Below are 14,805 nucleotides of genomic sequence, written 5' to 3' on the forward strand. Positions count from 1 at the left end.
AGCTGACATTGAACAATTTTCAGTGGTTATAAATGTGAACAAATTACGATAGTAAAAGTAATCTGTTGCTATTAGCTGTTTTTGTGGGAAAACAAATGAAATTTGCTGTCAGACAATACTGCACACAACCACAGCAACCAGTTCCACTTTAACATAATACTCCAGTGTTTGCAATGCACAGTAATACGTTTAACATTCATCTTTGTGGCACTTAAAGTAATAGGATTGATGGCCAGAACAAGAAAAAGACATCAGTAAATTGACTTTATATAGCTATCATAGTTCATGTCACATTCACTTGTACAGTGCTTTTGCTATCACACATCATTCAAACACTGCCAGCACAGCCGTACTTTAAGGTCAAGTGTCTTGCCCAAGGACACCCTTTCACACCAAAATTACCGTGTAGACCCGGGTTTTTTAAATGCGGGTAAACCCGCCAAAAATCGTCAATTGGCCACTTTCACACTGCAAGCAGACCAGGGTGTGATGATCGCCAGCAGACGCGGACGTCATGTTTTGACGTTATGACTTTGGTGAACGCGCCACAGTGTAGTGATAGGTGGCGGTCATAGGTGGCGGTAAAGAGCGGTGCGCGCCATAAAACAAAAAAGAAGAACAGTGTAGTGAACAACAGGAAGCAGCCTGCATGGAAGCCAGTGAGACGGTGGTCAACTTTACCTTATGTGTTGTACTTTTGTCACTCTTTCAAATTATACAAACTCAGCGCAGACTGAACGATGTTCGAGCGCTGATTGAATGAAGACGGATGGATTTTGTGGCTGAGATGGCAAAGATTTGCAGAAGTTACCGACGGAGGAGACGAGCCCTCATCGCCTCCGTCATTGCGCAAATTAGTGGGTTCACCTGGGTTTGACATTCACATCAATACCGATCAGAGGTGAAGCCGATTAAACGTCTTCAATCTTCAGAAAATGCCGGGTGGTAGCGGGTTTAAATGGGTTTTTTGGCCAGTGTGAAAGGGGCTTTTGACATGCAGACTAGAGGACCCGGGGATTGAACCACCTAGGTTAGGGTTAGGGTTAGGGTTAGGGTTAGGGTTAGGGTTAGGGTTAGGGTTAGGGTTAGGGTTAGGGTTAGGGTTACAACCTAACCCATGATCCGCTCCAACTCCTGGGCCCACGCCGTCCATGTAACATGGGGCTCTCATTTATTCCAGGGGGGTCTGGAAGGAATCAGCCTTAAAAATGAAGACTATTCTTTGGGAAACACAGGGTTAATTTCCTTCCCCCCGCTCCCACTTCTGTGTTCAGACTGAAGGAGGAAAAATCATGATAGATACGTGAAAGGCTTGCTCCAATGATCCCTTAAGCAAACACAGTGATGGCAATTAAAGGGGAGGGGAGACGGTGGAGGGGTGCTGAAGGGGAATTACGCCCAATTGAGGTTTTTTTCCTATCCCCTCCTCCCATCTGGCTCTACTGGACACAATGAGGAGTCAATGAATGTAGCAAATGCAGCAGATGTGGGCTATCGCTATAAGCCTCCGACTTTACTTTGCACATTCACACTTGTCCCAACATACTACATTTCACGATTTACAATACACATAGATGTAAAATGACTGTAATGCTTTCCAGGACATTCTCCATTTAGGGCAGTTCTCCTAGATTTTCTCAAATCAAGCTTCAGTCCATTTTCTGTTGTTCACACCTCACATTTGGTTTCAGAACAGTGAACTGGATATATGGGGATTTGAGGGTATTAATGGGGCAGAATGGCAAAATAAAATCAAAACTTTCCAGACTGCACCTCGACACCCAACAGCAGCTCGTCCTCTTAAATACACATTTTAACACACTGTTTTCTGTTAGGTTGCATGTGTTGATCCTCCAACCTTTGATGGCATGTAGCTGTTGTTCCCTGTCTTTGAATGCACTTGTGAATTGCCTGATTGGGTTATGTAATTAATATAATCAGATATAACATACAACCATGATGCCCAAAACCAAAAACTAAGATCCCAATATCTAAAGCTGTTTCGTTGTTTGCTGCTTGTTGATGCTGGCAAATTCCAAAACAAATTATATAGAACAATTTAAGAAGAAAACAGTGTTTAAAACCTTGTGATAAAAAAAATAACCAAAAATACAAAGTATACCCATGTATGATCAAAATATAAAATGTAGCCTTAGCCAGGAATATTTGGATGGTTTGGCACCTCTCGATCTACAGAACATAGATTTCTGTTTTGCATATGTATTTAGGGTTCATCAATATTTCACTATTCAGCTCCTGTCAGCCTTCCTCTCCTGTTGTCAATTTTTTTTCTTTTCTCTTCAGTTTGAATCTCTCCGGCCTGCGCCTTTCTGTCAAGTTCCTCGCCCCTTCTTCCCTGATTCCCTTTATTTCTTTTCCTCCTTGTGCTGGCAGATGGGCTGTGATGAATGGGAGTGACGGTCACAAAAATCTCACCCCTGTGATCCCAAGAGAAGAGGGGGGGAGGGGGCAGATTACTGGAGGAGCCTGGCAGTGGTGGACTTTAATCCCATACATTTTGCATTTGTCCAATCAAAAGTTCATATGTTTGTAAGGTCCTTTCTTACCCCACAACTGTTTTGGAGAACTGGGATCTTTTTTTGTTATTTTTTTCAAATTATTTTTACAACTCCATTTATTTATGCACAGAAATGTCTTGTATCCAAAGTATACTTAAATAAGATTAAATGGATTTAACATAAAAAGTCATATGAATGAAATCAGAAATTCATGTAATTTTAAAGGTGCTACATTGACTTAGGGCACTCACACTTATGTGCCGCAATTGTCATAATTACAGGAGCCTAACACTGTTTCCTGCTCAGGACACGCAACATAGCCGGCGCTCGTGCTAACGTGCCTTGTTACTGTATCTATCCATGCAAGGCTAAAGAGAAGACTGCACAACCCAGTTCACCAGGTGCCTCTCCAGACTCCTTTTGATGTTTGATGTCAGACACGAGGTGTATTTGTATAAACACAATTTGATTGGAGGGTGCCTTTGCTGCCGCTCTTTTTTCCCCAGCTTCTATCACACAAAGCAAAGCAACATCACCACAATGCATTTCAGCAACACAAGGACAAGGGCAGACTGCAGCGTATAATCTGATCTTCACAGAAGGTGAAGACCGTCCATTTGGTGGTGTACACTGATGTAAAAGCCCCCCCCGGACAAATGGACGGCCGTCCCTTCTTGACCTGTACTCCTCCAGGACTCTGAGGTGTACAGGTAAGATCGCAGATGACCCCTTTCCACCCTGGACACAATCTGTTTGGGACACTCCCCTCTGGCAGAAGGCTGCGGTCCATCAGGACCAAACCTCACGCCAACTTGTTCCCCTCTGCAGCCCCCCAGACATTATGCATTACATTAACGCACACACAGACAATCCCTGCTCATTCCACCACTCTGGATCAATCCCATTTCACCCCTTGCCCCTACCCCTCGGTTTTGCGCGTTCACGTGAAGGGGTAGGGGTGTCTCAATTCCCTCTGGCATCGAGGGGGAGGGCTAAGGCGGTGGGCTAGAAGGTCATCCAAAAGGGAAATTTTCCAGACCCACACTCCAAATGGAGGGCTGTGAGATATGCCTTGCGAATCACGGGCAACTCTCCTGAAAAAATGTTCAAGGCGACCAAAGAAACTGAGAAATGGGATTAGGCCTTTGACTTTTTGAACTTCTCCTGAACATCCTGCACAGTTGTAAATCTCAGTAACACATTGCACAACTTGTCACATTACACATTCTTATGTAGTTTTACTATTTATATATTTTTTTTTATTGTAGTTTGCTTCAGTTTATTGCTCTTGTCTTTTACTTACAGTGCTTGTTTTTTAATTTAATTTGCTTTTTCCTCCCTTAATTTTCTATTTTTTTATCGACTATGTTTGTTTGCACCAGTCACCAAGGTAAACTCCCTGTATGTGAGAACCAACTTGGCAATATACACGATTCTGATTCTGATGAGAGTCCATGGTCTTTAAAATTGAATAGGAGGAAACTCCTGCCATATTACCGAACTTTGTTACAGTTTTAATTATGAAACTGTATATAAAGCAGTTAGAAATAATCTCCAGCTTGACAAGCTAACATTATAAACTGCTTAAATCATAATGCATTCATGAAAATAGGACAAATTAAACTGTATGGAAGTCTAACATGCTCAAAGGAGCCAACAAATGTGTTTAGTTTCTTTTTATTGTGTTGCTGCTATTTCTTTCTGAATGTTCTGAAACTATTGAATACAGAACTTTTACAATGTACAATTTTTTATATTGATATTACTTTGTCTTACTTTTACTGCAGTGAAAGACATGAAAACCACTATAGGCTTAATTGAATTAAGTTTGATGGAACAGTCCCACAGCTTTGCAAAAGTCTGCCTAACAGACGCACTTTTCATCAATTGCTTGGAAAGGATTTTATTAATGTTTGTGTGCGTGTGTGTGTGTATGTGTGTGTGTCTGTCTGTGTGGGTGTCAGGTAAAGCACTCATCATGATAGTAATTTGTTAATCACTCCAGTCAATTATAGGACGGCTGTTGGTTGGGCGTTGCCCTATATTCCAGCTTAAGTGATAACACAGACCGCTTCACCGATTCTCGCGCTCTCATTCTTCTCCAGCTTTTACCAACAAATTGACTTTCCACTCTGCTATCTCACCTCCGCTTGGATTCATGCATCAGCAAATTTACAAGGCTGTCAATTTAACGTTCGCACGGAATTATATTTTCTTTTGCTGTAGCCTATGCTAGCTTTGGCAGCTGCGACTATAGCTTCAAAAATCAAATCAAGTCTGGAAGCAAGTGGTGCTCTCAGTTGCAATCTGCTTCCTGAAGTATACTGTTGCACTTAAACAATTTGAAACACAATAAACTATTTCACAATAAGAAGTATTCTCATCCCTCCCAGACAAAGTGTCAATGCAAAACTATGTATGTGACTCCATCCTGTTCGACATTACATAAAATGTACTGTAAGTATCAAAGGTAAAAGATTCATTATTCTGCAACATTGCTCTCAATGATTTATTATTATTATAATTACATTAATGAATTCATGTTTGATGATGCATTAACATGCTTTTACCAGATGCAAGTGTAGTTTATTTTTCACCATATCTATACTGTTGTGTAAAATTAATCTCCAGCACTGCAGCACATTTCCCAACTTTATTATAGTGACTAAGTTTAGCTGTCAGGTACAGGTAGTTTTGCTTTACTATTACAATCCAACTTCCATCAGAACTCTAGTTACAAGTGTTTTAAATGTAGCATGAAGTACAAGTCCTTCAGAACTGTACTTAACAGGGCTAAATATATGTTTTTACTGTTGCTACATTGCCAACATTTGCATTAACAGCTGTTTATCATAAAGTCCATCAGAAATGTTCTGAGATCAGCATTGAATTCCATGTCTTAACTCACCAAGAGAGCTTGGTGTTTCACACTGTGGGAATTGCAGAGTTCAGAGACTGTAAGCCAAATATTACTAATATCATATTATCACTTACAAAAGTTTGCTGACTCAACTTATTTGAAACCAAAACCAAAACAAACAAAAAAAGGGGATTTTTCGCTGACCACCATGAAGACAGTGACAAAGAATGACATAAGAATATAAAATGTTCCATCAAGAGAAATGGAGAGAGAAAGAGTATAGCTGCTCTGATCAATATTTGAATAGTTAATAGGTCTGATTACTTATGTTTAGTGGATTGTATCTCATGGTGATTAACCCAGAGAAGTAGCAGATGCAAAAAAACGGACAATTTATTACCTCATCAAGTTTTTTAAGACGTGCATGTTATGGCAAACCGATGCAACAGACACAGAGCAACATTGGCATTCATTTGGAGTTCAGTTTGTGTCCATTTGATGAATTTCAGTCTAATACCCTCTCTCCCCCAACTCCTGAGGCAAATATATGAATCTTTAGCTTCTAAATGCACCTCTATGTTCACAAGCTGGTCTCGAACTGTCTGTTAGTGCCGGGTAGGTAGTGTACAGTACAGGTTTACAATTTGAGCTTCTTCACTGAAAACAGCTGCCTGCTGCTGCTCTGAGAATGAACCAATGGAGTAAAGTTTTCGGACACTGTAAAGTTCTGTGGAGCTCAGAGTGAAAATTCTCATGTGGCTCCATCGCTACAGGCTAGCCTTTTCACATTCATGGTCTGCAATGTGAAGAAGGTCACAATGGTAATTTGAGCCACTGTTGGGATTTTAGTAACAGTTAGCAACAGAATCACACTTTGGTATTTTTTAGGGATAGTTAGTGGAGATGGAATTCAGTGTCAGAGTAAGCTGCCTCTTATCTGTGAGATGACGATGATGGACTACCTGCTCTTTAAAGACCAGGAATAGAGAATAATAATTTCCATAACCAGCTAAAAGTGCGTTGTGCTAAACCTATAAGTCAGTGGGTGGCTCCCATGTGTCTTTGCTTCTTCATTTGAGCAGAACCACTGCATTATGACTGCCAATTCATCAGTTTAATTAGAAGTCCATAGAAGAGCCATTACCATTACTCACCACGTGACTCTAGAGCAGCTTCATTGCTCTCACCAGTCACTCTTACCAGAACTTAGTGAAACAGTGAAATACTCCACCACTAACTACAGACCATTTTTTTGGTTAGTCAAAAGCACATTGCTTTACCCTGCCCCAAGACTGCCTAGGCCAACAATGCACCTGACCACATTGAATTTTAAGACCAACATCCTCATGGGTGCTGAGATGCGAGCTGGATATGAAAATGACAACAGTGACGGTGCGAAACTAATAAAGACACTAACTATTAAAAAAACGTTAATAAATAATAATGATTTTCCCGCCGAGTGTAAGATAGAGCCTGTAGAATATTCAAATCACGGCATCGCTGACCCACATGGAACATAAACCAGTGTGTTACTGCTTGTCAGTGCGACAATGTGGAGATACATCATTAATTGTCTTTTGAAAAAATGCAGTCACAAAAAAAAAGATCAAATATACAGTAAACCATAAGTCTACTAGGGGATTGACTTGTTCAATAATCCGGCGACGTCTGCCTGGAGAGCCTACATCTGCCAGATGAGTTTGTGATTACGCACAGCAGTGCCTGCTTAACCAGGTGCCGGCAATGAGCCTTAGAAAGTAGGGGGTGCGATGCAAACCTTGCTGGCAGGTGAGCTTGGATGAATGACTCCACTGCAGCACTTGAGATCTAACAGGATCAGGCACAAAAAGACTGTTAGGGGGACCGTTACCTGCTTCTGGATCTGTGCGCTGAACCTGGTGTACAGTGGCTCCACGTACCAAGCAGCAGTTGCCACGACACAGGCGGGGGGTAGGATGGGTTCAATGGCCTCCAGGCACTTCTCCTGGTCTGATGGGACAGAGCATCCAGCCTGAGGTTCCTTGATCCCGGACGATAGGTGAGGGTGAACCTAGGAACAGGGCCCACCTAGGTTGCCGGGAGTTCTACCGTTTGTCAGAACACAGATAAGCAAGATTTTTGTGGATCATCCAGACCAAAAAAGGAGAGTCAGCCCCTTCCAACCAGTGCCTCCAGTCCTCCTCTCTCGCCATCACCAAAGCCAGTAACTCCCTGTTACCAACATCTTAATTGCGTTCCGCCATGGTGAAGCGCCTGGAGAAGAAAGCACAGGGGTGAAGCTCCTGGTCTGTAGGTGATTGCTGGGAGAGCACTGCTCACACTCAAGTTTCAGAGTCATCCACTTTGACAATAAACTGGAGGGAGGGATCTGGATTGGTTCGAAAAACAGGGGCACAAGTAAACAGTTTCTGAAGTCTAGAGAATGCAGTGTCTACCCCTGAGGTCAATCTGAAGGGAACAGCTGATGAGGTGAGTTAGATCAGGGACACCGCCACCCAACTTATAAACCTCCTTTAGAAATTGTTGAATCCAAGGAACCACTGCAGCTGTTTCATTGTGGTTGGACTTTGGCTGGATCAATCTTCACCTGCCCCATGTGTACGCATAAAACAAAACATGCCTGTCACTTGAAAAAGATGCCACCACAAAAATTCCCATCCCATTTCAGTTTACAACATTTCATATGACAAATCCGTCAGTAGTGATTTTTTGGGATACCTTGAATAACTGAAAATAATACTGACAACTTGTTGATTCTCTCTGTTTCAGTTAGCTCGCAGCCACATCACACTCTTTCCGTCTCCTCCATGCTGACTACACAGCTTTTCTGCAGGCACCTGTCTGCAACATTAACCCTGCCATTTCATTCAGCTGCATTTATGGGGGATTCAGATCCACCCATGAATCTATATTTAAGTGCATATCCTACAGGCTCATGGGTGACAGTGATATGCTTCAATATCAATATGAATATGAAGTCTGTAATTTATACAGTGTAACTCAATAAATGTTGGTGAAGTTTCTCTGATAATGGTCACAGACTCTGTGGCAGTGAATTCAAACATTTACCATTTGAAGAAAACAGACAAACTGAGTTCAAAACAAAAAACATTCTGCAAACCAGCAGGTATAAATTCTTATTGAAGAGAAATGAGATCACAGGTTGTGAATGGTTTAACTTTTTCTCTTGTCAGTAACTTTCAGTTGTGGTCTGCATCACTGAACTATTATGGTCCGGTACTAGTAATTTTAATTGAAAGGTGTTTATGATTTATAATCTGTTAAAATTAAACAAATTAAAATGAATCCATTACCAGTGAATTGCATTTGTGTGGTGCTGTACCAAATATGTATGTTGTGTTCAGTCACCTGTGCCCGTCCTGTCCTTATTTATCTCTCGACAGGACACAGTGCAGATGTCGAACAAAGATGAGTTCAGCTGAATGGATTTATAATTGATTCTGCGCTAATCTTTGGTTCTCAGCCGCGAGACATTATCAGAACATAATTTGACCTACTCCTCTCACTCTTCCCTTCCCCTGTGGCAACCACTTGTATGGCAACTAACGAATGTGTGGATGCAGTGGAGAGGAAGAAAAATGTGGCTTAGCCCATGTCCATAAATCTGGTGCATCAGTTCTCACATCCCCATTCTGAGGCTTTTTTACTGCTATCATCTCAGAATCTTGTCTGTGATGTTTTGCGTAATTTTTTTCTTGTTTGCTCCTTTTGTCCAAAGCAGGTCACCCAACATATTAAGGCTACAAGACCTTCCTGAGTGAGGCCTGTGGTTGTTTTGCTTTGATGTACGTTTCATATAGATGGAAATATATCAGGTGAGATTTGATCATTGTTCATTGCATGAAGTCGTGTAGGTGCCACTTTGTTAAATACCAATTTTCCTGCACGGACAGATAGTTCCTACACACATTTTGAACCTGTCTCATTTTTTGATAAATGAGGTGCCTGGAGTATTTAGTACCCCCAGTAATATATAAAATATAACTGAACCAAGGCCTACTTTCCCATTGTCGTCACTACCATTAACAGGAAGAGACAGTTATGGAGAGGAGAACCTCATGGCTTAAAATTTTGAGAAAAAAAAAAGGATTTCCTGTCCCTGACTTTTAGGTAAAGCGCATTTAATGTTACAGTAAATAAAAGCTTTCAGACACTGATGAAATCCAAAGTGCTTTCTAAAAAAATGTATGAGAGCAAAATTAAAAAAAAAAAAGTCATCACTGGCAGCTGAGTCAAGAGAGCCACTGGAAACAGTCACTGGAAAAACCATACAACAGTGTATGATGATGCTAGTGTCACTTCCTCTACTAAATATGAAACTACAGCCTATCAGATCATGCAGCATGATCTCTGTGAGAATTATTTTTTACATCTTTGGAATCATATGGATAAAAGAGCTTTCACCTGCAGATTGCCTGTGGCTTGATATGGTGATATAGTATAAGGCTGCAGGAAAGTTAGTAAGTGGAACTTCAGTTGAGATTTTTTAAAGTCAAACAACAATTTCTTGAATATCATTAATTAGTTATAATGTTCAAGGTTCAGTTAGTGTAACAATTTTTTTTTAATCTGTCAGTAATTTTAATGTGTTTGAGCATTTGAATATGTCATGCTTCATTAAATCATGCATATATCAGAGAATGCTCTGACAAATTTATTAATGAATTAATTGATTATTAATCAATTTTGTTAGTTGGGACAAAGCAGGAGACGGTACCACGAAACAAGATGAGATTAGTGCGTTATCAGCTGAACTCATGTTTTTTTTATGTCTGCCTCATTCTTTTCAGAGGTAAATCACCATGGTAACCTCTGCTGCACCACTAACCTTCTCTGGAGCAGGTTAACCCAGGATCCTGACAGGGACAGAAGTGTTTACAATAAAAAATAATAAAGAGAGGAGAAATACATTTAAGAGAGGTCAATCTGTTTTTTAATATGAAAAAGTAGAATCATTTTGTTGTTCCCAACCTGGGAACCACATTTTAGGCAGATTTTATATATCTCCTCTTTCCTCTCCTGTACTTTGGCACCAAAAAAAGTCTCATATTTCTTTGATTTTTTTTATGTGCATGATGATAGCTTGTTCATTATCCGACACAAAATGTAAGATTCTTACCATTTAGTACAATAATTCCTGCACTTATTTATAGCCTTATCCTTACCGTAATATTTGTAAATGGATTCTAGTATTTCTTCTCTCGCTATCCCGAAGTTAACAAACTATTTATAGATTTTAGTTCAGGTTTTAACACAATCAAGACATGGGAGTTATTAAATGTTTTTGGAACAGATCACAGCAAGTTAAGGTTAATGGCTCATTCTTAGCGATCAAATTTGTGTAATACAGGTGTACCCCAGGGTTGGGTGAGTTTTTTGTAGCTGTGAGGTTGTGTGGCTTTTATGTGCATTACAAGTCTATGTTTACTCAGGAGTACGTGCAATATCCAACTATGTGCAATATGCAACCCACCTACCTCATGAACTATGTCAGCTCTATTGTGATCATCCGGAGCAAATTGAAAACCAGCTTTGGGATACAGCTTCTCCAGGACAGTGTTAGTCTCAGTGCAATCAGATAACCCAGAGTGAACCAGGCTATAAGCTGATCTCACTCCGTGGTGCAGACCCCATGGAGGACGGATTGAGTAAACAATAATGGTGAAGGTGAAACCACATGTGCCTTCTTCCCTCCACCCATCGCTGTAGTCCTTCAGTCAGGGTAACGCAGCTTATCTCTGTGCAGCAGAGGGTGGATTTATGGAGCTCTCTGGTCAAGACAAATCACCATGAAACAACAAGTCTTTAATTCCTCGGCTCTCCCACACTCGCATGCACTCTGAATATTGATGGTGCTTTATGGGGCTAGATGAGTTGTCACAGAAACAATTTTACTGTTCTCTTCATATCCCTGGCGGAGACGCTGATGTTTCACCTGGCAGAGGGCTGAAGAGAGAGCATATTGAATGCACGTTGTTTCATTTTTTACAAAGAAGAATTCTGTCTTTTTCAATTGTTGGACTTAAAAGGTCTGTGAATGTGCTCTCTGGAGGAGCGGACACTAGCTACTCCTATTCACATATCATCCTGATTGGGTAATTATGTTTTTGGTAATTATTTTGTACTTTAAAGGGATAGTTCAGTGATTGTGAAGTGGGGTGGTATGAGGTACTTATGCATAGTTAATATCCTTATGGAGATGGTGATCAGCGATGTCATTTCACAGCGTTTGGAGGAGAAGTGGAAGTAGCGAAAGTCTGAGTCCCACTGTTGCAGAGGGGATCACTGAAAAAGGTCTTTTGTCACCACATTTTCAAATGCTTGCCTCAAAAAAATATCTGTTCAATTGTATGCTAAATACTGAATTTTTGTAACTATCCCTTAAAGCTTTTACCAGAGGTGCATCTGTTTTTTGTTGGATGTAATAAATAATATTCTTAATCCTACCTGATTTAAATCCATAGGCTGCTCGGTGTGTCGGATTAAGTGGCATCTAGTGGTGAGGTTGCACATTGCGACCAACTTAAAACCCCTGGCAGAGAAACTATGGTCTTCAGGTAACATAAAAACATGAAAGGCCCACAGTCTTTGGTTGTTAGTTGTGGGCTACTGCAGAAATATGGTGCTGCAACATGGTGGACTTTGCTCCCCATGAAGATATAGAGGGCTCAGTCTTAAGCTATTAAAAAAACAACTCTTCTTACATTCATGTTATTAATACAATTCCGCCCATAGTTCCCCATAAATCCTGCACACTGGTCTTTTAAAGTCAACCTGTTGCTGTCTGTCCTCAGTTTAACATGCAAGGAAGAAGAACTGTATTAATTGTATATTTAATTATGAACTTTTTCATAAATAAACATTCTGAAACATTTTGGGGATACATACTCAGAATGCTGTGTGCAGCGACTGTGCGAAGCCTGCTGGAGTCTTGTTATCGCAGCGTAACTATTGACCAATCAGATCCCTGGAAGAAGAAAAAAGCAGAGCCATCATTCCCTACAGGATCCTGCCAGAGACAAAAGAGTTTACATTAAAGTTATCTCTTTTGGCGATACCACGCTGGATCTATTTGCCAAGCATACATTTCAGTTCTTGTAATGTCATGGGTTTTATTGGCTCGTTTGCATTGGTTTATCAAGAAAATAAGTATAAAACCATATTGTGACTCTTATGAGGAACATTATGCAAACTACTGTTGGACTCTTAACACACTCTGATTGAGAAAAACTTCACAGAAAAGCATGAAGCTGTTGATATGAATGTGGTAGTTTGGGCATCTCATGTCACGGCTTTAACGTCTGTCATGTATGTGACTTAACATATCCATCTCCTTCCTCTGTCTGTGTATCTCCAGGCGGGCCTTCAGGATGACAGCAGGGTGTGTGGGTGTGTCTGAGGACAGCAGCAGCAGCAGCAGTAGCAGACATCATCCGTCATGGAGGTGGAGGGCACAGCAGAGCCAGCCTTCGTGGATGTGGACCAGGGCCTGACTCTGGCCTGCATCGCCTTCCTCTGCCTTCTGCTGGTGGCCATGATCATCCGCTGCGCCAAGGTGATCATGGACCCCTACAGTGCAATCCCCACCTCCACATGGGAGGAACAGCACCTGGACGACTGACATTCTCAAACATTCATATGCATACCAGGTATATGTGTTTCACCAAAAATGACTAACTCAACAGAGCCTCCACCCTGAAAGAAGGATGGATCTGCAAGGGTTCTGTAGTGAGGCAGGGATTCTGAATGAAACCTTGATCACTCCATAAACTATTTCATCTCTAAACATGACAAGAAATCAAACAAATCTGGTTAATTAAGATATATTAAATGTTTGCTTTTAATAATTTTAATTCTTAAATGATGTATAAGCACATATGCGTGCATGTTTTCTCCTACTTTAGAACATCATTTATTTGAATACACATTATAAATTGGTTCTGCCATGGTACAAGTCTGAGTCACTTAACCAGCAGGTCACATATCGGGAGTAGAAAATATGAGTATTGTTCATCTATGTATGGAACGATGAGAAGGATAAGCCACTGATGGAGTGACACAACTACAGAGCAAAGCACATAAACTTGGCTGTTTTTTAACCTACCTACCCCGAGATGTGTCCGCCCTGGGCCTGCCTTACATTCCTGTTGGACTGACGGACACAATCAACAATGGCGAGTGGATGCCAGCCATGACTGACCGCACTTTCCCTTTACGTCTTTACAGACATGTAGTGACAAATCAGCAGAGGATGAACACGAAGAAGAGAAGTTCCACAACCTGTAACCAGGCTTTGCTTGTACAACTTGCACAAGATGGGAAGACAACTCGTCCTGAAAAAAAGATAATTCTAGTTCACTACAACTTATATCATTGTAGTTTTGTCATTCTGCTTGGTAACGTCAGCATAGTTCATTGCTGAGATCTGAGAACATGGAGAACATTAAAAGTTTAAGAGTCAGCAAGTATAAATATCCACAGCACAGCACAGTTTACAGGCAGACCTCCTGATGTCGGCTTGTTTAAATCCTGGCTGATCCCCCGACTGCTCATGTTCGTGGTGTTACCAACATGTTAGACTTTGAAATGGTGACCAAAACTTCAAAAACATGAACCAGGTTGTATTAAACCAGAATCATCCAATGATAAACAAGTCTATCTACACACAAGCTTTGGAGAGAGGTCTCTCTGATCATGGTAGCCATCGTGTTGACAAGCGTACTGTACGTGTTAGAAATACAGGTGCATTTAAAAAAATGTAATAGAGTGAAACAGTTCAATATATTTTTCGTCTGTTGTTTAAGGAAGTGAATATTTTTATTATAGCCTAGATTCATCACACTGAAATGTTTCAAGCACTTCCATATGTTAATTTCGATAATTACGGCCTACAGCTAGAAAAACGGGGGGGGGGGGGGGGGGGGGGGGGGGGGGGGGGGAGTATCGCAAAAAATATGAACATTTCAAATTGAGTTTGAGTAAACTGCTATTCATAAAGTATAAGTGCTGTGTATCTCTCAGTCTAGTTCAGTTCACGCAACCACAGTTGTGGGGATGACTGCTGACTTGACATCATCACAACAGGGTAAGCCTCAGAAGGTTGCGGCTGAAAAGGGCTGGCTGTTCGCGTAGTGCTGTATCAACGCTTATTCATGAAAAGATGACTGAACGGTAAAAGTGTTGTAGGAAAAGACTGACTGAGGCTGGAGTCAGTGCATCAAGAGCCACCACCCACAGATCTTTACAACTGCTGCATTCCTACTATCAAGCCACTCCTGAACCACAGACGACGTCAGACGCATCTCACCTGGGCTGAGGAGAAAAAGAACTGGACCTTTGCTCAGTTGTCCAAAGTCCTCTTTTTCAGATGAAAATACATTTTGCATTTCATTTGGGTACCAGTTC

The 14,805-nt window shown here is 41.1% G+C and overlaps 1 protein-coding gene across 1 annotated transcript in view; it reads left to right on the plus strand.

The window, feature by feature from the left end:
• LOC118302405 (cortexin domain-containing 1-like) overlaps positions 1-14,282 on the plus strand; it is a 32,788-nt gene extending 18,506 nt beyond the window's left edge. The window contains exon 2 of the mRNA XM_035628500.2: positions 12,758-14,282. Coding sequence (XP_035484393.1) covers positions 12,839-13,021 — 183 coding nt within the window. The 5' untranslated portion in view covers positions 12,758-12,838 and the 3' untranslated portion in view covers positions 13,022-14,282. The remainder of the gene's footprint in view (positions 1-12,757) is intronic.
• Positions 14,283-14,805: the final 523 nt, after the last annotated feature.

Source organism: Scophthalmus maximus, chromosome 4 (genome assembly GCF_022379125.1).
Source record: "Scophthalmus maximus strain ysfricsl-2021 chromosome 4, ASM2237912v1, whole genome shotgun sequence".
Taxonomy (NCBI): domain Eukaryota; kingdom Metazoa; phylum Chordata; class Actinopteri; order Pleuronectiformes; family Scophthalmidae; genus Scophthalmus; species Scophthalmus maximus.